This window comes from Schistocerca nitens, chromosome 8 (assembly GCF_023898315.1).
Source record: "Schistocerca nitens isolate TAMUIC-IGC-003100 chromosome 8, iqSchNite1.1, whole genome shotgun sequence".
In the NCBI taxonomy this organism is placed as follows: Eukaryota; Metazoa; Arthropoda; class Insecta; order Orthoptera; family Acrididae; genus Schistocerca; species Schistocerca nitens.
Window position 1 is genome coordinate 90,306,227 of NC_064621.1, and position 23,810 is coordinate 90,330,036.

The window sequence follows — 23,810 nt, forward strand, 5'->3', positions numbered from 1 at the left end:
GGCATAAACGAATACCAGAGTTCTCACAATACGTGGAATCCGAAACACAGCCGTCAAATTGATTGCACCTTTCTGCTAACACACGGCGTGAATTATCAGACGCATTAAGAATCTAAAATTAATATGGACATCAAAAGAGCAGGTACATTTAAAATAATCTGTTTTTGCAAAGCAGTCGTCACGACTTGTCTGAAGTAGTTTGCCTTGGAGACGCCTTGAAGTTATGAATCTTGTGATTAGAGGAAAATCGGAATACTGTAAATTATGCTTTTTGTGACAAAGGTTTCTATGCCAAGGGCACTTCGGCATTTGCTTATGCATATCACGCGCTGCGATTAGGGTGTATCTGCATGTTGTCTTTATATACGTGTTTGCTTTGCGTATATCATAACATGTTTTTGTAAAGATTTGTCACGCATCATAGACGAATTTATTTAATTATGCTTTTTCGTCTCGCTAGTCCTATATCAGCGGAGCTCGCTGGAAGCGAAATCTCACAATAATTGTTATCAGATCCAGTTATAGCAAATTATAAATTTATATATGAAGATAGTAACTGTTCTCAAAAGAACAGATACCATTGATGACCGTGCAGCTTCTCTAGAATAAATGATAATTAATTGAAACCCTGAGCTGCCGACAGGTGTTGTTGATATACCTCGATGGGGACAGCTGAAAATGTGTGCCCCAAGTGGGACTCGAACCCGGGATCTCCTGCTTACATGGCACACGCTCTCTCTGTCTGAGCCACCGAGGATACACGTGAATAGCGCGACTGAAGGGCCTTATCTTTTGCACGCTTCCCGTGAGACCCACATTCCCAACTGTCCATAATTCTACATATGTAATGTACCCAATAGATATTTGCCCAACCACTCATTACTCGCGCACACTTTGGCTGAGGTTTTCAATTAATTATCATTTATCCTAGAGAAGTTGCACGGTCATGAATGGTATCTGCTCTTTCGAGAACAGTTACAATCTTCATATATATAGTTAAAGGCTATCCAGCCATTGACCTTCGTCTGTGCGAATGCGCACAGGTCGCCCGAACTCTTACGGGAATCGCCAAAGCGTGCACGAGTAATGAGTGGATGTGCAAATATCTATTAGGTACATTATATGTGTAGAATTGTGGACAGTTGGGAATGTGGGTCTCACGGGATGCGTGCAAGGGATAAGTCCCTGCAGTCGCGCTATTCATGTGTGTACTCGCTGGCTCAGATGGATAGAGCGTCTACCATGAAAGGCGGAGATCCCGAGTTCGATTGCCAGTCACAGCACACATTTTCAGCTCTCCCCATCGAGGTATATGAACAACACCTGCCGGCAGCTGAGGGTTCCAATTAATTATCATTTAAATTATAAATTGATATCTATCACTGCCAAAATTGGTGATAGAACGATACTGTGCGCAATAGACCTGACCATACAGTCGTCAATTCTCAATGCGGTGTTTTATTTCATTGACATATAACTTATGTCCCAGGTAGTACAAATGAAACATTGTGTAGATGACGAGATCATGTAAGGCCCACGATAGATATATCACTGTCAACGTAGGCAGAAATATTTCTTACAATCGTTCGCCTTCCTGCGACATCGCCACTCATCTGAACCAGTATTTTGTACGTCACTGTATCGGTAAGTCCTACTGCGGAAAACTTTTCTGCTGTGTTTAGCAGCAGTGATGTGCAACGGTTTCCTGGGAAACTTTAATCTATCCATTAATATTTTTCGAAAGTTCATGCTATGGTTACAATCTTCTCTTCTTTTTCCTCCTTTCAGTACCATTTCAAGGAGTGAATGCTGACCCGTTCCCAAACCAAAGACTGTAAAAGGAACTGTCGTATCCATTACTGGACGTCCCATACCTCATTTTCCAGTTTGCCTAATATGTAATGTCTGCCATGGCACAGGCTCTCGAATGACATCATATGGTGTAGTCATCTTATTTTCTTTTTCGATTAGTGTCTCATCTCGTCAGTCATTGTGGTTTTTATGTCCTGCTCTTGTCTTATATCTTCGATCCACATCCTGCAATCAGAAACCACAGCTCAACTAATTCGATTCGTCGTTCACTTCCTTTTTTGGGGAATCCACTTTTAAACCGCCATAAATGAGAGCAGGCTTAGATAGCCAGCTGTGTAGTCTTAGTGTTATCTCTTTCCACAAAGTTGTGTCAAAATACCTTCTTATACAATCATTTGTGGCGTTATATTTCTGCATATTTTGAACCACATCTTAATTAGTTCTGTATATCGTTATCTCTTTCCCGATGTATTTCAACAAATGACTATCTTTGCTGTTGTTATATGATCTTTTTCAACTGCCATTACTTTGTCTTATTGATAGATTCAACCATTGTTGAATTTCAATACATTTTGTTACAATGCCAATTCACTGTCTGCCAGAAGGACTTGCTCGCTTGAAAATAAAGAGCTGTTAATAAATTTGTTCCTTCCCAGAACTATTTTGTTAGGGTTTTGAGGATTATACTCTTCTCGACCTTTGTTTGAATGTAAAAAAAAACTGATTGATGAGAGACCAAAACCTATCTTTTAGTCCTTGATTTGGCAGCTAACGTGAGCTTCTCTCTGACTATGTATTTTGCCGTTTTGTGGTCAGCAGTAGACACTGCATGTTTTCCAGATTCTGATCCAGTCATCTTGTTGGTACTCGTCGATAGTAGCAAAACTTGGGATGTAACAGCTACTGCGAATCAGCGTTTGATATATCCATTTCGTTGTTAATATAGAAAGATCTTGACCAATATGGCATGTATCCAGTAAAATAAGCAGATACGTTGCAACTGTTTCCTCAACGAGATAATGTCGTTCGATGCTCTGGTATCTGATATCAGATGGCAATGGAAAAGTCGTTTCACGATAGTAACTGTTGCAAGAACCTTAATGACCCATTTGAGATAAAGAGAGGAACTGAGTGTGTGGTGTCTACACAGTCTGTCTCCTTACGACACAAGTCGTCGCTATAGTGTCAGATGGCATCCTGAAAATATCCAAGCTCACGTGGATCAGGAATCATCCGATAAATCCTGCCATTTAGGCCAGTGGTAGCATGACACTCTGAGTGACTATGCAATATATGCATTGCAGTTATTAAATTGCCCGATAAAAGAAAAGGTTCCAGTGCGATTCCTGATCGAGTGAGCAGTTTTTGCTTCACCTAGAATCAGTTTCACACCTCATAAATGCCGCTAAGTTGCGCTGTATAAATACGTCCGACAGCAGTAACCGAATTACACCATCCAGTCACATGAATATGGCCTGCTGCCACAAACCTAAAAAACCAGCTTTTTCAGCGCGGACCATTATGAGACGAGCGGGAAGGCTCTCAGTAAGGTTCTGTAAGGTACAGAAAGGGATGAGGAACCATGCAAATTCCAGTGGTACCGATAGGGATTAGGAACCATGCCAACTCGAGCGCTGTGCCTAGCAGCGTTAGGTTTCTCACTTGAGGACCCATGGTACGAAAACCCCGATCAAGGTGCTCCCACAGAATTTCGACTGGGTTTAGGCCTAAATCCGGTGAGGCTGGTAGCTAGGGGAGTACAGTCAACAAATCCTGGTGCTTTTCCAGCCACGCACGTACATTGTGACCTGTGTCCCATATTGCAGTGGCCTGCTGGTAGATGCCAACGTGCCGAGGAAAAAGAAACTACAGTTAGGGGCGGACATTGTTCCCTAAAGTAGATACATCATTGTATTAATCCATTGTGCCTAACATAATGACGAGATCACCCAGTGAATGCCACAGAAACATTCCCCAGTCCATAATGCTCCCTCCTCTGGCGCAGGTACTTCGACAATAGTTGCACAGTGTCTGCTTCCAGACATTTCACGCCGTACACGCCAGCGGCCATCTGTCACATGGGCGTAAAATGTGGTTCACCTGTCGCCACTAAGTGAACATCCACTTACGGTAATGTGCAAATTCCAGCCTTCGTTGTGGATGAACAGCAATCAGCATGGCAGCATGATTCAGGCGCATGCCGCAGAGGCCCATACGCAGCAACGCCAGCTGGACAGTCGGTGAGGGGACAATACTGGTAGCCTCTTGATTCATTTGGGCTGTCAGTTGCAAAACAGTTGCACGTCTATTCACCCATGCGTATATCCGCGATCGTCAATCACCCATGTCGTCAATGGCCCATGGTACATCACGGTGGGCTCGGTGCCGGTTTTCGGTAGTCCCATTTTGGCATCCACGGTATTGTTTAACTACGGCTCCAATCGAACAGTTTACAAACAGTCGTTTCCGAAATGCCCCACCCTTGCCCCAAGAAGCCAAGGATTAAGCCCTTGTTGACGTCAGGATAACCACTCGTTTTCCACATTACGACAGCGACTGCACTGTCCATGTCATCCCGATACGCTTTATATACGCCCTCCACTTCTGGTGCTGACACCTGCCGTCTGTGAGTGGGTCATTGCGCGTTGACGTCGAGCATTATTGGTGGTCACATTAAGGTGACCAGACCATGTAATTGCATTAGATGTTAATGCCGTGACCGCGTCATACTTGTATAGCATTAACAGGAAGCGCTCTGCACCAGTACCGCTGTTTATCGTTAGTCAACTGTTCACGAAACGGTGACTGAACCTTCAACTACGTACAGGTGTTTTGATCCCTCATGTTAACTGATGTCACACACGGCTTAATTACTATGTTACACTTACCCGGACAAACGTTTCTCGTGAGACGTAGTAGAATTTGCCGGCGGTCAGTCCCAGGGGCCTCTGAGTCCTGCAGATGATGAACACCAAGGCGCGCTGCAGGTCTGGAGGTGCCCCAGGCCAGCCGCAGTAGTACGCGGACTTTGCAAGTCGAGAGTTCTGCAAGCGAGTGTGCTACATGTCTAAGTACACTGACATGGTCGAATGCCTTTCACAATTTCATTAGGTGGCAAACAGAAGCTTGTGTACATACTATCACAGATTATCAGTACTGGTGTACTAGCGTGGTTCGTAGCCGTAAATACACTCCTGGAAATTGAAATAAGAACACCGTGAATTCATTGTCCCAGGAAGGGGAAACTTTATTGACACATTCCTGGGGTCAGATACATCACATGATCACACTGACAGAACCACAGGCACATAGACACAGGCAACAGAGCATGCACAATGTCGGCACTAGTACAGTGTATATCCACCTTTCGCAGCAATGCAGGCTGCTAATCTCCCATGGAGACGATCGTAGAGATGCTGGATGTAGTCCTGTGGAACGGCTTGCCATGCCATTTCCACCTGGCGCCTCAGTTCGACCAGCGTTCGTGCTGGACGTGCAGACCGCGTGAGACGACGCTTCATCCAGTCCCAAACATGATCAATGGGGGACAGATCCGGAGATCTTGCTGGCCAGGGTAGTTGACTTACACCTTCTAGAGCACGTTGGGTGGCACGGGATACATGCGGACGTGCATTGTCCTGTTGGAACAGCAAGTTCCCTTGCCGGTCTAGGAATGGTAGAACGATGGGTTCGATGACGGTTTGGATGTACCGTGCACTATTCAGTGTCCCCTCGACGATCACCAGTGGTGTACGGCCAGTGTAGGAGATCGCTCCCCACACCATGATGCCGGGTGTTGGCCCTGTGTGCCTCGGTCGTATGCAGTCCTGATTGTGGCGCTCACCTGCACGGCGCCAAACACGCATACGACCATCATTGGCACCAAGGCAGAAGCGACTCTCATCGCTGAAGACGACACGTCTCCATTCGTCCCTCCATTCACGCCTGTCGCGACACCACTGGAGGCGGGCTGCACGATGTTGGGGCGTGAGCGGAAGACGGCCTAACGGTGTGCGGGACCGTAGCCCAGCTTCATGGAGACGGTTGCGAATGGTCCTCGCCGATACCCCAGGAGCAACAGTGTCCCTAATTTGCTGGGAAGTGGCGGTGCGGTCCCCTACGGCACTGCGTAGGATCCTACGGTCTTGGCGTGCATCCGTGCGTCGCTGCGGTCCGGTCCCAGGTCGACGGACACGTGCACCTTCCGCCGACCACTGGCGACAACATCGATGTACTGTGGAGACCTCACGCCCCACGTGTTGAGCAATTCGGCGGTACGTCCACCCGGCCTCCCGCATGCCCACTATACGCCCTCGCTCAAAGTCCGTCAACTGCACATACGGTTCACGTCCACGCTGTCGCGGCATGCTACCAGTGTTAAAGACTGCGATGGAGCTCCGTATGCCACGGCAAACTGGCTGACACTGACGGCGGCGGTGCACAAATGCTGCGCAGCTAGCGCCATTCGACGGCCAACACCGCGGTTCCTGGTGTGTCCGCTGTGCCGTGCGTGTGATCATTGCTTGTACAGCCCTCTCGCAGTGTCCGGAGCAAGTATGGTGGGTCTGACACACCGGTGTCAATGTGTTCTTTTTTCCATTTCCAGGAGTGTAATTTGACCGAAAGGAGAAACTTTTCTGCTCCCACTCTCTAACTCTGCTGCTCTCAACACACAGCTGGTGACACTGACTAACCCTGTTCAAAAGTTGTATTGTTCATATTTTCGAGCGATTCCTTTCTTCATTTCAAAGAAAGTTATGTTGATTCTGAAAAGTAGTTTTAGTCAGATGTGCATACTGTTTAGGTCTATTTCGCTTTGACCAGTTCACTGAAAAGCCCCGTGTGAAGACTGAACAGGTGTGCAATACCGCCTGCCAAGAAGAAAAACTTGTGGTTGAGACAGCGTAGTGAAATCTATAAGTAAATCACGGCATTGAAAAATGTGTGTGGTCCTAACTTGTAGATACTTTGTTTTTTCTCGTGCCCAACGTTCTTCTCTCAGGTCATTCAAGACTCTCGTGGTAATACGCCCAATTTTACATGCGAATGTCTCATACCACTATTTATGCGATGATCATATACGTTCTGAGACAATTTGTCTGCGATTTTCAGAGCTCGAGATCACTAAATCCCTTCGTTAATTATTTATTCAAATTGCCGACTGTTAAATTTTAAATTGATAGCTCTATGTTCTTTTTATTTTCTTTTATGCTGTGTGTTACAGATGTAAGTGCAGATATTGTCATCATTGCATTTCTCTGCATCTAACAGTCTTCTGTCAAAAACGTCATTTAATTCACTATTTGATGTTTCCGGCACAGTTGTAACTGCACCTCTACCTAAGAGAACACGGTAGGTGCCATAACACGATTTCCCAGGAACTTCGCTCGGTGGAAGAGGAGCCAAAATAAGCGAAAACGTCTCTCGGCTTATCCGTAAGTACTCAATCGTTTTTGACAAAACGGCGATCAAAACTTTTGATGTGACTTAGATGCTACTGGTAGCATAATGGCTTGCGACGCGGAATTTCAGTTGTGCGTCTCGAGTTACAAACTTGATTATTGCACTTCAATTTTATTTTATTTTATTTTTGTTTTTGTTTACCTACCAATGTGCATAGAAGTTTAGTGCACAAATGTTTCTTATCAAGTTAGGGGATAAGAGGCCATTATATTCTAAAATTACAGCTGTATTTCACAGTAACTGTCATACATGTATCGTATAACATATGTGTGTATGATATTTTCAGTGGTTAAAGCTTTTTTAAATTTTCATTTTTTAAATTTCTTCTTATAGTTTACTCTTCAGGAAGATTTGTTGCATTTCTGTGGATTGTACCGATCGTAGAAGCATACGAAACAAAGAAATTGCGAACACTACAAGCATTTGACAAAGACAGTGTCAAAGCAACATATCTCCGTATAAATCTCATTCGACGGAGAAACGTCATTGCCACCGCTGAAGATATCACACTCTGGCAAAAATTTCGCATGATACGCATCTTGTTTCCGATAAATGGTGCTTGCATTTCATTATTAATCAAGATACACTACAGGAATAAACCAAATTCACCAGACATACAATTAGAAGACGAGTGAGGATTTTCCATAAGCACTGGAAACCTTCGAACACGAAGCACAAAATTGTGAAGCCACAAAAAAGCCACTGTCGTACCGCTTCGTTTAGACTGCTTATCCACTAAAAGACACATCCCGTATCTCGGAAACCTTGACGGTCAAGATATGTTTATTTTGATATCCCTTCCACGGATCGAAATTTGTAGGAAATGGGGTTATGTTACTTGCTGTGTTCTCCTGATACGTGAATTTGGCCTGTCAGTATAGACTGTTTCGCATCCTTGCATCCACCTTTCGGCACCTGGCCTGCTGTCCATAAATAGTTTGCCATTGCTACATGTACTTGGAGGTAAAGCAAATCTAAAAATATGTTGGTCCAAATAGCGATAATAATTAATCTAAAAATGACGTAAATACTGATGTAACGTCGTTCAGTAAATTTTCCTCAATCACCAATAATAATTTCTGCTCTTACACACTTAATATGCTGCATAAAGTAAAAAGAAAAAAAAGAAAAATATTTGTATTACGTTTTTCGTAGAAAAAAAGCAAACAAGATTCATTCTAAACGATGGAACATCTGTTCACGGTTTTTTTATTATGATGTAGTTAGATGGAAATTTGACCGCAGTGCTTACATGCAGATCGCAAGATAACGAATCTCCGCTGTAAGAACAATTTTCTTTCGTATTTTTCTTGTATATATGTGAGAAAATATTGGAAAATAAAAAGTTCACTCAAAGCAAGGAAACGAAACGTGATGGTGGACTTCATTAAAGAATATATATGTAACAATTTACCTGATATAATATGTCATCGGCGTACCAGCAATACATGAATATCTCGTATATAACGACTCCTAAGTATGCTTGTAACAGTAGAAGTGCTGCTATGTTTTCTGTGTTCTGTAAAACGAAAGATTTACCAAATTGCCATAGAAAATACTTTATAAAACATAGACATGTATCTCTAATAGAAGCATAGGCAACAGTCACACAGAAACAACATACCACTGAGCAGTGCCTACCACCAAAATAAAGCTTTAACAAAAGGCAGCACGTACCTTAGAACTTTGGAATAGAGTGACGCAAATAATAACGGTAGCTCCCGTGAACTGAAGCAGGACGATTTTGCTCAGCAACCTTTCAATTTCTTTAATGAAACTGTAAATGAAAAGACAGGATTGAAGAAGACGTTGGACATTACATGCATTTTTGATTTTGAAATGTTTCCACGATGAAAACGGATTCAGTACTAAGCTCTCTCGAATCAGCGTATTTTATCACACATAGTCTTCCAGTGTATACTTACGCAATGACGTCCTGATGGTGCCTGATGCAGTTACAGAGCTCTTCCCACATCGTTTCTCCACTATAATCTTTGTCCAACTGTTCCTCCTGTACCTCTCGTTGTTTGTGAGTGTCATAACCGTGGTTCCCAATAATTTTACCAACACGTCTCAGTTTAGCATTGAGAACCTCCAGCTGACCAGCTGCGTGAATTATAATGCAAACAAAAAGCAGGTCGAGGCACATCGCCATGAAGAAGCTGTACTGCATGCTGAAGAACTGCAGTGTGCTGAGTATCTCGTAGACGGGAGACTCAGTGTCTCTGCTGGTGTACCAGGCAGTGGCCGGCAGTTCCCTCTCTGGTGGAAAGATGCCGAACTTCCGCATGATGGTGGGAATGATGGCCCAGACTCCAGGTGAAGACCCTCCCAGAAACGTCATGTACAGCGTAATAGTTCTCGCCGATCTGTACGATGTATCGAGGATAGAGATTATTTCTGAATCACCGGTCTTGCATTGTTCTGCCCTGGTATCGTCTATTTTCTGTACCATTCGAAAGAAATCCTCCTGTTTTAAAACGAAGGTAAAGAATTTTACTAGTCCAAGAATTGTGGTAATAAGAAGACATGTATCGTGGGTGATTTTGTCCATGTTTCCTCGGAAGTACCACAAGGCTTGAACTTGAGCGAAGAGGAAGCTGAATTGCGTGAAGAGCACCCACGTTCTGTACAGTAGGTACCACTTTGGCTGGAACCACGGTGGTCTCCACATACCACCAAGTGCCAGAACCCGGGCGTTTATCCACAGCGCAGTATCGGACCAGGGTATGTTTCCCGACATCAGTAGCTCTGTGGAAAAAAAAATCACACAGCATATACGAGATCTCATTTGCCACTTACTATTTTCGTTTGAATAAAATATACAGAATCATACAATTTATTGGGAATCAGAAGGCTACTGTGGGCAAAACGAGCTTCACACGAAAAAATGTGTAGAATCCAAAGATTATTTTTGAGGGGGACATCTGCTGGTGCTAAAATTAGCCCACCGCCCCAGTCCCCTGGTGGTGGGGACGGAAGCAACTTTACAATTTCAAATAGGAACCCCCATTTTTTATTGCAGAATCAGATTCTACAAAAAAGACTGCGTACATTTTGTGATCTTAAAATTTACCCCCTGTATATGAGAATGCAGGCTTTCTCGGCGAATGCAGATCAGACGCGCTCTCAATATGAGGAACGAAGAAGGAGGAGGACCTTCAGGAAGAAGAGAACTACGAAGGTCTGGAGTTCCTCCCGTACGTAGGGCAGCCTACGGCCAAGATTGGCAGGATACTGGAGAAGACCAAGATAAAAACTATCTTCCATCCTCCAGCAACAATCAGAAATATGCTGGGCTCAATGAAGGAGAACTTGGGTCTAACAATACCGGGTGTCTATAGCACTTTCTGTGAATGTGGGAAACAATATATTGGACACACACAGCGTGGCAGAACACAACGCATCTCTGAACATGTGAGAAGCGTTCACCTACGATAAAAAGAAAAATCTGCGGTAGCGGAACACAGCCTCAGTGAAGAACACACGTTTTAGTTTGAAGAAGCCAAGAGACTGTGTAGAGTGAATGTTTTCTATGAATCTATTATTAAAGATGCAGTGGAGATACGGGTCAGTGATAACCTGGTGAACCGGGATAGCGCCTTCCAACTCAGCAGCGCGTGGAACACATTGTTATCAATACCTGGCGCCCGCGCCTTAGCCACCCCCCCCCCCCAAACCAAAGCCCGTGGTCCAGCGGCCATAAAGAGCCGGACGAGACGTGAACCCGACACGTCGTCTGAAGATAGCAAGTAAGAAACTTGCTGAAATGTTGCTGGAGAACAACGCATTCACTCGGCTGTCTACCCGAGAAGATTTTATCAGTTACAGGCAATATAGAAAACAGTCAGTTACCAGTGGTTACAGCATCTCTCCTAGATCAAAACTCATGTTACAAGTGGTCAAAACGTGCAGCGTTTGTTCGCTGGTTTACCTGTCTGCAGGCGCGAACTTATTCGATGCGACAGTATGGAGTGGATTTTTTGTGTATATGTTCTGACATACCTGCTCTCCAACGCATCTACACCGCTACATATAATCGAAGAAAGATGAACCGTAGACAGATATGTGACATAACTGTGCACATTACGTTGTTTTCGAAGTGTGCCGGCCGGGGTGGCCGAGCGGCTCTACGGGCTACAGTCTGGAACCGCGCGACCGCTACGGTCGCAGGTTCGAATCCTGCCTTGGGCATGGGTGTGTGTGAACTACTTAAACCTTACTAACCTAAGTCCTAGGGGACTGATGACCTCAGAAGTTAAGTCCCATAGTGCTCAGAGCCATTTGAACCATTTCGAAGTGTCGTCTTGTGAAACCGCAGAGGTTCTTGCAAATAACCGTGTATTTTATTGTTTTCCTTGATTTATCAAATAGAGTGTGGAATAGAATTATTTTTCGAAACCACTTACTTGTCTCTAATTCCAAGGCATATGCAGGGAGGCAACTGGCATTTGAAGTGTGTCAAGTGCTTGCCGATCTGCACGCGCCTAGGGGTACTTCGTATTCGCAGATTTTTTTTCTATAAACACTACGGAGTAAACCACAACTACGGTAAAAGGACGAACAGCCGCTGATTCTTTGGATCCAAATTTCGTCGAATAGTTTGGAGCGATCTCTAGTGGTTCCACCCTGTAGACCAGAGCAAAAATTGCGGTCGCACTGCACTCAACTCCACTACGTACTTAGAAAAGGACCGAACCGTTAGAGAGATGACAACAGTATCGAAGAGTGTCAGAGAATCTTCCTGTCGCTCATAATACTACAAATAGTCGTTTTCAGCGCTTGGCGTCGCCGTTATGACCTCAAACGCAGAGATGTCAAAAGAAGGGATGAAATGAGAGTATGAGGGGCTCTGACAACCTTGTCATTGCGTGAGGTGTCCACACTGGCGTTTCGCAGAATTGTAGTTAAACGTGGAGCGAATGTGACAATAACGACCCGCTTGACTCGTCACACGGGCATCTGAACTCTGGCGTTTTCTCCGCATCTATCAACACCTTGTTGTTTGAAGCGTCATCCAGACCGGGGATGACTTTGCAGGGGACAGCACTTTTGTACCATTATAGCTGAAGATTGTAAGCATCGTTGAGCCAAATCTCAAACTTAGGTATCACAATGGGTGATAATTAGGGGGTTTCGAAAAAGTCATCATCTAATTCAGTTCCGCAGTATACGACATCAAACCGACATAAAAACCATGTTTCCTATAACATCTACGCATCATAATGTAAATAATGATGTAATACAAGGCGTCCAGAGCTGTCTGATGTGAAACGACAACTTAAAATTGGTTTTGGATAAGACACATCCAGACTGTGATTCATTGGAACACTCCTAATGCAACGTGAAGAGTTAGCAAGCAAAAACACCTCATTCAACCGCTCGTTGTGCTGGGACTGCGACAGAGTGAATACAGGACGTAAGGAGGGCCCAAAAGAGAGCCTAGTGAATCTTTGCTGGTTCCTCGACGGAGACACCCATTCAACTGCACTGTCAGGCGCTACAGCACAAGTGCTGTGAGAAACAGAGAACTCTGTTTAGATTCTGAACTCGTCAGGTCCAGTGTGAGTGACGCGACACACAATTTTCATCCAGATGCGTCTTTTGAAATGACCATGGTGGTAATGGCAGATAAATTCGGACACTTTCGGAAGGCAAATGCCACTCAGTCTTCACGCGCATCCCTAGTGAGTGAAACAGGAAATGACTGAGCCGTGAAGTCACTTTTGCAGAATATAAAGGAAAAAAACTACAATTAATCATATTCAAAAGTGGAAATCATTGCTTTCTCGGGGGTGTAATTCTGCATTATACGATTTTATAGTAACTCGTTCCCAAAACCGAAATTAATAACGAAAGCAGATGTGATTTGGCTAGCTAAGAAGGTAGAGGTTTCGAGTTCAAACAAGATTTCTTCCTAGTAACGGGCAGTAAAGTGCTATTTTGAATTCAGTAATCACCAGTTAGTGCGCAAATGTCTTGAGGTAGCTGACAGACGTCTGGAGTGGGTTTACATATATAGCCGCATCAACACACGTATTCCGCAAACTACCATATGGTTCATGGCTGTGAAAATTTGTTCCAATATGTCATTCCTTCTCCTGTTCCACCTGGAAATAGAGCGAGGCAACTTCGTTTCATAAATAGAGCTGGACGCCAAATATCTGGAGATGCAATGGAACGTATTTTATTTCGTGTAGTTGCAAGTGTGATGTGCCAAGGATTCGCATTTTGTGTCTCTTTAGGATAGCATAAGAAATATATATTACTTTATCGATAAAGAAAAGTTTTGGCACAAATTTCAGCCCTAAAAATAAACAAAGAAGGCAACAGAGAAGCGATTTAAATTACCGAGAGAAGGAATACTGCCGATACGAAAAAATATCTGCTTCAAGATAATACATTGTTGTTGTTGTGCTCTTCAGTCCTGAGACTGGTTTGATGCAGCTCTCCATGTTACTCTATCCTGTGCAAGCTTCTTCATCTCCCAGTACCTACTGCAACCTACATCCTTCTGAATCTGCTTAGTGTATTCATCTCTTGGTCTCCCCCTACGATTTTTACCCTCCACGCTGCCCTCCAATACTAAATTGGTGATCCCTTGATGCCTCAGAACATGTCCTACCAACCGATCCCTTCTTCTGGTCAAGTTGTGCCACAAACTCCTCTTCTCCCCAATCCTATTTACCTCCTCATTAGTTATGTGATCTACCCATCTAATCTTCAGCATTCTTCTGTAGCACCACATTTCTAAAGCTTCTATTCTCTTCTTGTCCAAACTATTTACCGTTCATGTTTCACTTCCATACATGGCTACACTCCATACAAATACTTTCAGAAATGACTTCCTAACACTTAAATCTATACTCGATGTTAACAAATTTCTCTTCTTCAGAAACGCTTTCCTTGCCATTGCCAGTCTACATTTTATATCCTCTCTACTTCGACAATCATCATTTATTTTGCTCCCCAAATAGCAAAACTCCTTTACTACTTTAAGTGTCTCATTTCCAAATCTAATTCCCTCAACATCACCCGACTTAATTCGACTACATTCCATTATCCACGTTTTGCTTTTGTTGATGTTCATCTTATATCCTCCCTTCAAGACACCATCCATTCCGTTCAACTGCTCTTCCAAGTCCTCTGCTGTCTCTGACAGAATTACAATGTCATCGGCAAACCTCAAAGTTTTTATTTTTTCTCCATGGTTTTAATACCTACTCCGAATTTTTCTTTTGTTTCCTTTATTGCTTGCTCAATATACAGGTTGAATAACATCGGGGAGAGGCTACAACCCTGTCTTACTCCCTTGCCAACCACTGCTTCCCTTTCATGTCCCTCGACTCTTATAACTGCCATCTGGTTTCTGTACAAATTGTAAATAGCCTTTCACTCCCTGTATTTTACCCCTGCCACCTTTAGAATTTGAAAGAGAGTATTCCAGTCAACATTGTCAAAAGCTTTCTCTAAGTCTACAAATGCTAGAAATGTAGGTTTGCCTTTCCTTAATCTTTCTTCTAAGGTAAGTCGTAAGGTCAGTATTGCCTCACGTGTTCCAGTATTTCTACGGAATCCAAACTGATCTTCCCCGAGGTCAGCTTCTACTAGTTTTTCCATTCGTCTGTAAAGAATTCGTGTTAGTATTTTGCAGCTGTGGCTTATTAAACTGATTGTTCTGTAATTCTCACATCTGTCAACACCTGCTTCCTTTGGGATTGGAATTATTATATTCTTCTTGAAGTCTGAGGGTATTTCACCTGTTTCATACATCTTGCTCACCAGATGGTAGAGTTTTGTCAGGACTGGCTCTCCCAAGGCCGTCAGTAGTTCCAATGGAATGTTGTCTACTCCGGGGGCCTTGTTTCGACTCAGGTCTTTCAGTGCTCTGTCAAACTCTTCACGCAGTATCGTATCTCCCATTTCATCTCCATCTACATCCTCTTCCATTTCCATAATATTGTCCTCAAGTACATCGCCCTTGTATAAACCCTCTATATACTCCTTTCACCTTTCTGCTTTCTCTTCTTTGCTTAGAACTCGGTTTCCATCTGAGCTCTTGATGTTCATACAAGTGGTTCTCTTATCTCCAAAGGTCTCTTTAATTTTCCTGTAGGCAGTATCTATCTTACCCCTAGTGAGATAAGCCTCTACATTCTTACATTTGTCCTCTAGCCATCCCTGCTTAGCCATTTTGCACTTCCTGTCGGTCTCATTTTTGAGACATTTGTATTCCTTATTGCCTGCTTCATTTACTGCATTTTTATATTTTCTCCTTTCATCAATTAAATTCAATATTTCTTCTGTTACCCAAGGATTTCTACTAGTCCTCGTCTTTTTACCTACTTGATCGTCTGCTGCCTTCACTACTTCATCCCTCAAAGCTACCCATTCTTCTTCTACTGTATTTCTTTCCCCCATTCCTGTCAGTTGCTCCCTTATGCTCTCTCTGAAACTCTGTACAACCTCTGGTTCTTTCAGTTTATCCAGGTCCCATCTCCTTAAATTCCCACCTTTTTGCAGTTTCTTCAGTTTTAATCTACAGGTCATAACTAATAGATTGTGGTCGGAGTCCACATCTGCCCCTGGAAATGTCTTACAATTTAAAACCTGGTTCCTAAATCTCTGTCTTACCATTATATAATCTATCTGATACCTTTTAGTATCTCCAGCGTTCTTCCATGTATACAACCTTCTATCATGGTTCTTAAACCAAGTGTTAGCTATGATTAAGTTGTGCTCTGTGCAAAATTCTACCAGACGGCTTCCTCTTTCATTTCTTAGCCCCAATCCATATTCACCTACTATGTTTCCTTCTCTCCCTTTTCCTACACTCGAATTCCAGTCACCCATGACTATTAAATTTTCGTCTCCCTTCACTATCTGAATAATTTCTTTTATTTCATCATACATTTCTTCAATTTCTTCGTCATCTGCAGAGCTAGTTGGCATATAAACTTGTACTACTGTAGTAGTTGTGGGCTTCGTATCTATCTTGGCCACAATAATGCGTTCACTAAGCTGTTTGTAGTAGCTTACCCGCGTTCCTATTTTCCTATTCGTTATTAAACCTACTCCTGCATTACCCCTATTTGACTTTGTGTTTATAACCCTGTAGTCACCTGACCAGAAGTCTTGTTCCTCCTGCCACCGAACTTCACTAATTCCCACTGTATCTAACTTTAACCTATCCATTTCCCTTTTCAAATTTTCTAACCTTCCTGCCCGATTAAGAGACCTGACATTCCACGCTCCGATCCGTAGAACGCCAGTTTTCTTTCTCCTGATAACGACATCCCCTTTAGTAGTCCCCGCCCGGAGATCCGAATGGGGGACTATTTTACCTCCGGAATATTTTACCCAAGAGGACGCCATCATCATTTAATCATACAGTAAAGCTGCATGCCATGGGGAAAAATTACGGCCGTAGTTTCCCCTTGCTTTCAGCCGTTCGCAGTACATTAAGTGAATTAAAAGTGGAAGATTTGAAATTGAAGCTGAACACCATATTGTGACTTGCTGTTTGAGAGACGCAAATTTCATTTACAAACGCTAACCTTCTGGCAATTTTTCAATCTGATCTTCAAGTTTTTCCTTGTTGTCTGATCTTGCTTCTTATATAGCTGACCTTTCGCTCTTATGTACTTCCCAAAATGTCTAGAACATTTATTAGTTGTAATTATTCCTCAGAGTCTGGCATCGAAGAACTTCAACATTTTTTTCAAATATTTTCGGTTCTGGGGATGTAAAGAACGAGGAAGGCATGAAGAGCGGCTACCGGTCTCGTAAAGAATTTTCATCTTATCTGTAGGTAAAAGCGTGCCAATACTTATGTACATCTACATCTACGTAGGTAATCTGCAAGACACTATACAGTGTATGGCGGAGGGAACGCTGTACCACTATTAGTCATTTCCCTTCCTGTTCTACTCGCAAATAGAGCAAGGGGAAAACGAATATTTATATGCCTCCGTATGAGCCCAAATTAAGCTTCAAATTCTGGTTCTCTAAATTTTCTCAATAAATTTCCTCGAAGAGAATGTAATCTTCCTCCAGGGATTGCCATTTGAGTTACCTATCGGTAACAAATCTAGCAGCTCGCCTGTGAAATGTTTCCATTTCTTCCTTCAGTTTGACTTGGCACGGATTCCTAAAATTCGAGCAGTTTCGAAGAACAGGTCGCACCAGCATCCTATATGCGGTCTCCTTTACAGATGAACCACACTTTCCTAAAATTCTCTGAATAAACTGAAGTCAACCAGTCGCCTTCCCTACCACAGTCAGCATATGCTCCTTCCATTTCACATCGCTTTGCAACCTTTCGCCCAGATATTTAAACGACGTGACTATCTCAAAAAGTACACTAATGCTGTCTCCGACCATTACCGGTTTGTTATCCCTATTCATCCGCTTTGACTCACGTTTTCCCACATTTAGAGCTATCTGCCATTCATCACACCAACTAGTCTAAGTCATTTGGTATCTTCCCACAACCACTTAATGTCCCCACCATCCCGTAAACCACAGCATCATCAGCAAACAACCGCAAATTGCTGCCCACCCCACCCGCCAAATCATTTATGTATGTAGATAACAACAGCGGTCCTGTCACACTTCCCTGGGGCACTCCTGACAATATCCTTGTCTTCGATGAAAACTCGCCGTCGAGGACAACAAGCTGGGTTCTATTACTGAAGAAGCCATCGATTCATTTACATATCTTTTAACTTACTCCATATGCTCGTACCTTTGTTAACAGATCACAACTGAGCACCGTGTCAAAAGCTTTCCGGAAATCTAGTTGTTCGCAATATGTCATGTGATCAAAGGGTAAGCTGAGCTTCTCACCAGCAATTCTTTCTAAAATCATAGGAATTCGTAGACACAAGCTTCTCGGTCCCAAGAAAAAATTATTATGTTCGAACTGGGAATGCATTCAAGGATTGTGCAGACAACTTTTGGAATACTGATCTGTTCTTTAGCCCTCATTATTCAAAAGAGTCACCTGCCTTTTTATCCAGTCGCTTGGGACTTTGCACTGGGTAAGACATTCGCGATAAATGCAGGCTAAGTAAGGGCCGAATGCTATAGAGTACTCTTTGAAAAACCAAATTGGGATTCCATTCGGAACTCGTGATTTACTTTTTTCCAACTCGTTCAGTTTCTCTATTACGGGGACGCTTATTTCTATGTTGGCTATACGGGAGGCAATCCGTTGGTCAAATCACGGTTTGCTTGTACGACTTTCCCAATGATCGATTTCTTAAAGGCAAAATTTAAAACTTCGGTTTTCGTTTCACTATCTTCAGCCGCTACATCAGACCGGTCTATAAGTTCTGAATGAAGGTCTTTGAACCGATTAGTGATTTTACTTACAACCAGTATTGTCTCGGGTTCTCTTCCAGAGCTTTTGCTAAGGCATCACAGCAGTAGCTGTATGCTTCGCGCATAGATCTTTTGACAGATGTACGAATCTCTGCTAATCTTTACTTGTCACCATTTGTGCGTTCTCTTTTGTACCGAGGGTGCAACAGCCCCTACTTTCTCAGCATGGTCCGAATTTAGTTATTAAGCCGTGGTGGGTCTTTTACATCCTTTATCCATTTACTAGGCACATTGGTCTCCAGACTACGATTTACAATCTGCTTCTGCTTTGCTCATAATCCCTCTATGTCCATTTCACTGGAACTATGTGACATCAATTCCCTCTCTAAGTGAGATGCTAACAACTGCTTAACTGCTCTATGTATCAGAAACACTCTCCTAGTCTTTTTGAATGTTTTATTAACTTTCGAAACCATAGTTGTTATCGCCAATCCCCGTTTCTGTAGTCACAGTGTCGATAAGATCAGGCCTATTTGTAGCTACAAAGTCTACGATATCTCTATTCTGTGTGGACTGCCGAGTTAGCTAATCAAGCCAGTTTTTAGAAAACGTGTTCAAAAGTATTTCGCACAACTGTCTGTCTGTACCCTCGAAATGAATCCATACACATCCCAGTCTATACTCAATAGGTTAACATACCTCCAACTATTATAGCATAATCTGGGCATTTACTCGCTATTTACGATAATCATTACACACAGAAAATGTTACTCTGCATTTCACAAAGGTAGAAAAAGTATATATCCGTGAACTGATAAATGGAAGAATTACTATGTCATATTTAAATATAGATAACAGCTTTGATATGAACTCAGCGACTTTTCAATACCGGTACAGTAAATTCCCACGCTGATACCCTTTGTTACATTAAATAAGTTTAACGTTCAATAAACTCTATGTTTTGTGACGCCAAAGCCCTTACCTAGATCAAAAATTCAGTCTGAGGAGCATCTTTTTTTCTCCATAGTGTTTGCTACTGGATAATTACTGGGTATTAGCTATATGAAGCATTTAAAAGGATAGACTGTCAGACACTATAATGTGTTCCACGATTTCTGTGACAATGTGAATCCGTATGTCGTTAAATCTTTTTGAAGATAGTTATAGCTGTGTTAATGGCTAACGGTTTTAAAATAATTTCCACTTTTCTGTCACTTACCGACAGTTCGATCCAAGTACGCTTATAAAATGAGTATACAGATTCATTATGAGCAAACTAACAACGCCGATAGATGGCTGTAATAGTCACGAATTTAGTAGTTGTGCGCGATGTTGTCAAGGACCCATCACCAATGGAAGTGTGTAATCTCTGGTGTTCAATCACTTGTGTGTGTCTGCGAGTGGCGCCAGAAGAGATACACGTCGATACTTGGGAGAGAATTACGTTTAAATATCTGACGAAGTTACACTGCAACACGTATAATTATTTCAACGATTATATGAAAACATGCACTTGTTTGCACTATCATCTTTACGAAATACGTTAGCAATAATGCCGTAAATGGTGCTTCATGTCACCTGATTCGGGCAGAAACGCAGAAAAAGCTTCGAGGAAACGACGTCTTGGGCATGAAAACTTTATTGGGGCGATAAGCAACGTGTTACGGTACTGGTAAGCAAAAGCGTCACAAGTAGAGGAACAATCTCTACATTCAAATTAACGAAACAGAAAATATTGTAGAGAAACTCAGTCCCCTTTGAGACGTTTTGGCCATGTCAAACGAACAGACGAGCGAAGTGTAGGAAACAATGACTACACAGAGACGTAATTGGAATAAGACTGGCAGGAGCGCAAAGGAAGAGCTGTTAGGATCAAGTGAAGGCGGATATATAAATAAGAGGAATCAGCTGTGATATGGGCCTGAAAGAAGAGTGATACATGGACAGATACGTGTGGAGAGAGCTTCTAAACGACACGTGGGTAACTGGAGTGGAAATCCAATGACGACGTTTATTTTGAAAATCGATTAAATATTTCATCGAAAGATGTCCTAACAATTTTATCTTAACGGAGATACGAGAGTTACGTGCATCGCATTCCTGAGGTGTCGCTCTCAAATGTCATTCTCAAACCTGGAAAATATCGGTATTCTGTACTAGAATGAACATCGTAAATTCACACCCATTTCATATTTGGCAACTCAATAACATTTCGCAATTGTTAACGGTATGACGTTTTGAAGAAATGACACCTAAGGTGGGTATTACATCCACATTCAATGTGAGATATAAATAAAAGCACACAGCAGCAAATTTCACTACACACATTGATACCTGTGTTGACTTTACAGTTTCCGTGAGTTATGGTAAAAGCTCCAGACAGCAAAGAACTGCGAAGGCGAAATGAACACAGTTTCATTTTGTAGTCGACGTCCTGTTTATTGTTCCACAACCTTTACTTCGCTTTCCCTTTGTGAAGGCCAAAATATTCATCTACCTTCTCATTCCTGGAGAAAACTGCTAAATTATATGCAATGCAACACTAAGCTATTTTTTTTCGTTCCGCTGATTAGAGAGTATCATGACTTCTGCTGCCACAACATCGATTTATAAACAGGGTACAAGAATATGACAGGCCTGAGAACAGAGGATTACAAAGACTTCTCTTTAAATACGAATATATGCGTTTTGCTAAGTATCATTTTAACTTAAAAGAGAATCTGAGTAAAGCTTTGTTACTTACGGCCGTCGTCATTCATCAGCTAGTGATTGAAAGAAATCAGAAAATACATAGCAGCTGCACTGAAGAAATAAATTAACACATTTTGATTGCAATTCGTGACTGCTCAGGAATGTTACGGGAGGTTTTGAATGTATACTGCATATAGCACGGATAGCACTTGGTATAAAACTTCAGTAGTAATAACAGATATCGGAGTCGTCTGGATCAGTTCGGACATCGATCAATATTAGCCAGACATGATGCTGGCGATAATTCAGATCAGCTTTATGATCTCGCATTAACGATTGCAACGTCCGTTCATCTCAAGAATATTTCTGACGCAGCTGCCACAGATCTGTAGCATTAATTTTCCTTGAGAAACCAATGATGTTATTTCTTTACTTTCTTCTTTAGTGCTGGTATGTTAACTTTCGCGTTTTAGCTCAGGTACAGTAAACAGACATGGAAAGAACTGAAACTTCCTGGCAGATTAAAACTGTGTGCCGGACCGAGACTCGAATTCGGGACCTTTGCCTTTCGCGGGCAAGTGCTCTACCGACTGAGCTACCCAAGCACGACTCACGCCCCGTCCTCACAGCTTTAATTCCGCCAGAACCTCGTCTCCTAAAGCTGTGAGGACGGGGCGTGAGTCGTGCTTGGGTAGCTCAGCCGGTAGAGCACTTGCCTGCGAAAGGTAAAGGTCCCGAGTTCGGGTCTCGGTCCGGCACACAGTTTTAACCTGCCAGGAAGTTTCATATCAGCGCACACTCCGCTGTAGAGTGAAAATTTCATTCTATGGAAAGAACTGTTAAGAGACTGTTCTGTAAGGACGTACGATATGGATTCGAGATATCACTGAGCGACTAGAAAATGTGTCCAGCGGTAGTTGCTTAACTGCATTTCGTACTGAGAAGGTTGAGTGAAGGTATATATATTTTAGTAAAATTCTGTGTGTGTGTGTGTGTGTGTGTGTGTGTGTGTGTGTGTGTGTGTGTGTGTGGGTGTGTGTGCCTGTGTGAGGGAGAGAGAGAGAGAGACAGAGAGAGAGAGAGAGACAGGTAGAAAGGAAGAGAGAGAGAGAGAGTGTAGAGTGAATACCAAAAAATGGAAATAGATTCTGTAACCAAATTGCAGGACTTTCCAGTAGATTAACATGGAAATGCTAATACTTGGAAACTCTTTCGCTACTGAGCAGTTTTTACCGACGTACGATTTCTAACACACAACTAAATATTTTCAGGAATTTACTTTGTTTATCAAAGTACCAGCAGAGCAAGTCTACCTCGAAAATAACTGTGACTTTCGGTACAGGTGTAATCGAGAAATCTATACAGGAAAGAAAGGTAGATTACTAGACGACATAATATTAGCCTTGAACGATGACGTAGCTGGTAAATTAGCTACAATGTCAACATTTGATTTAAATAAGAGACTTCGTGCCTAGGTCTGTATATCGGAAAGGAAGGCTTATAACTAGACGACTTTAATATTAGAATTGAATGATGATGATTAGTTACAATAGGCCTACCTTTCTTGAGACCGATGAACTTCCGGCCGGCCGAAGTGGCCGCGCGGTTCTGGCGCCGCAGTCTGGAACCGCGAGACCGCTACGGTCGCAGGTTCGAATCCTGCCTCGGGCATGGATGTGTGTGATGTCCTTAGGTTAGTTAGGTTTAACTAGTTCTAAGTTCTAGGGGACTAATGACCTCAGCAGTTGAGTCCCATAGTGCTCAGAGCCATTTTGATGAACTTCCGCTGCAACAATCTATTTGCTCGTATAATTTTAAAGTAAGGAATTATGAGAAAGGGAGCTGAGTCCAATGAGAATCATATCTGCGTTTCCAAAAAAATCAGTGGAGTGCCTCATCGGTCAGCTTCAGTGTATTTATAGCTTATGTCGCACATACATTTAAGCGAGATCTTAACCGCAGGCTGTACGTACACTGCGACAAAATAGTTCTGACGAGTGGGTATTACAGGGATCTGCGAGTGGGAAGCATACGCTCTTAGATCGGACTCTGGGTGATAGTTGGCAACTTCAGTGGTCAGACTCAGCAATAGTAAGACATGTTGTAACGTTCTTTCTTAATTTCTTTGTAATACATTGAATAAAAGTGTAACGTTCTTTAAAAAAAACTTCCTTTTTGTCATACGTTGTATGAAGTAACGTTCTTTAAAAAGCTTATCTGTAATACTTTGAAAGAACGCCTCGACTGGGAATGCATACTAAACTGGAGTTATCATGTAATGTGTTTTAATTGCAAGTTGTGTACTTGCTCTGTGTTGTTGTCAGCAAAAATCTTATACGAACTGCAAGGGCAGTGCAACTCCCAATACCAATGAATCAATACAGTCACTGAATCCTCTGGCCTTGTTCAAAACTCGTAACTTTGGTCCCTGTGCACGTACCAAATAAATAAAATTGTCTTACCTCTAAAGCAGCAATGGTGGATCGCGATATATTCTGGTGTCTCACGAAGAGGAAAAA

At 42.6% G+C, this 23,810-nt stretch overlaps 1 protein-coding gene across 1 annotated transcript; it reads right to left on the reverse strand.

Annotated features, from left to right (window-relative positions):
* Nucleotides 1–9,196: 9,196 nt before the first annotated feature.
* Nucleotides 9,197–9,619, reverse strand: LOC126199411 (uncharacterized). Its single transcript, XM_049936330.1, has one exon. It carries the CDS (start codon nucleotides 9,617–9,619, stop codon nucleotides 9,197–9,199), a length of 423 nt encoding a protein of 140 aa, XP_049792287.1.
* Between the last annotated feature and the right edge of the window lie 14,191 nt (nucleotides 9,620–23,810).

Coding starts and splice junctions, on each gene's coding strand:
- LOC126199411 (XM_049936330.1), bottom strand. CDS start 9,619: ATGACGTTTCTGGGAGGGTCTTCACCTGGAGTCTGGGCCATCATTCCC.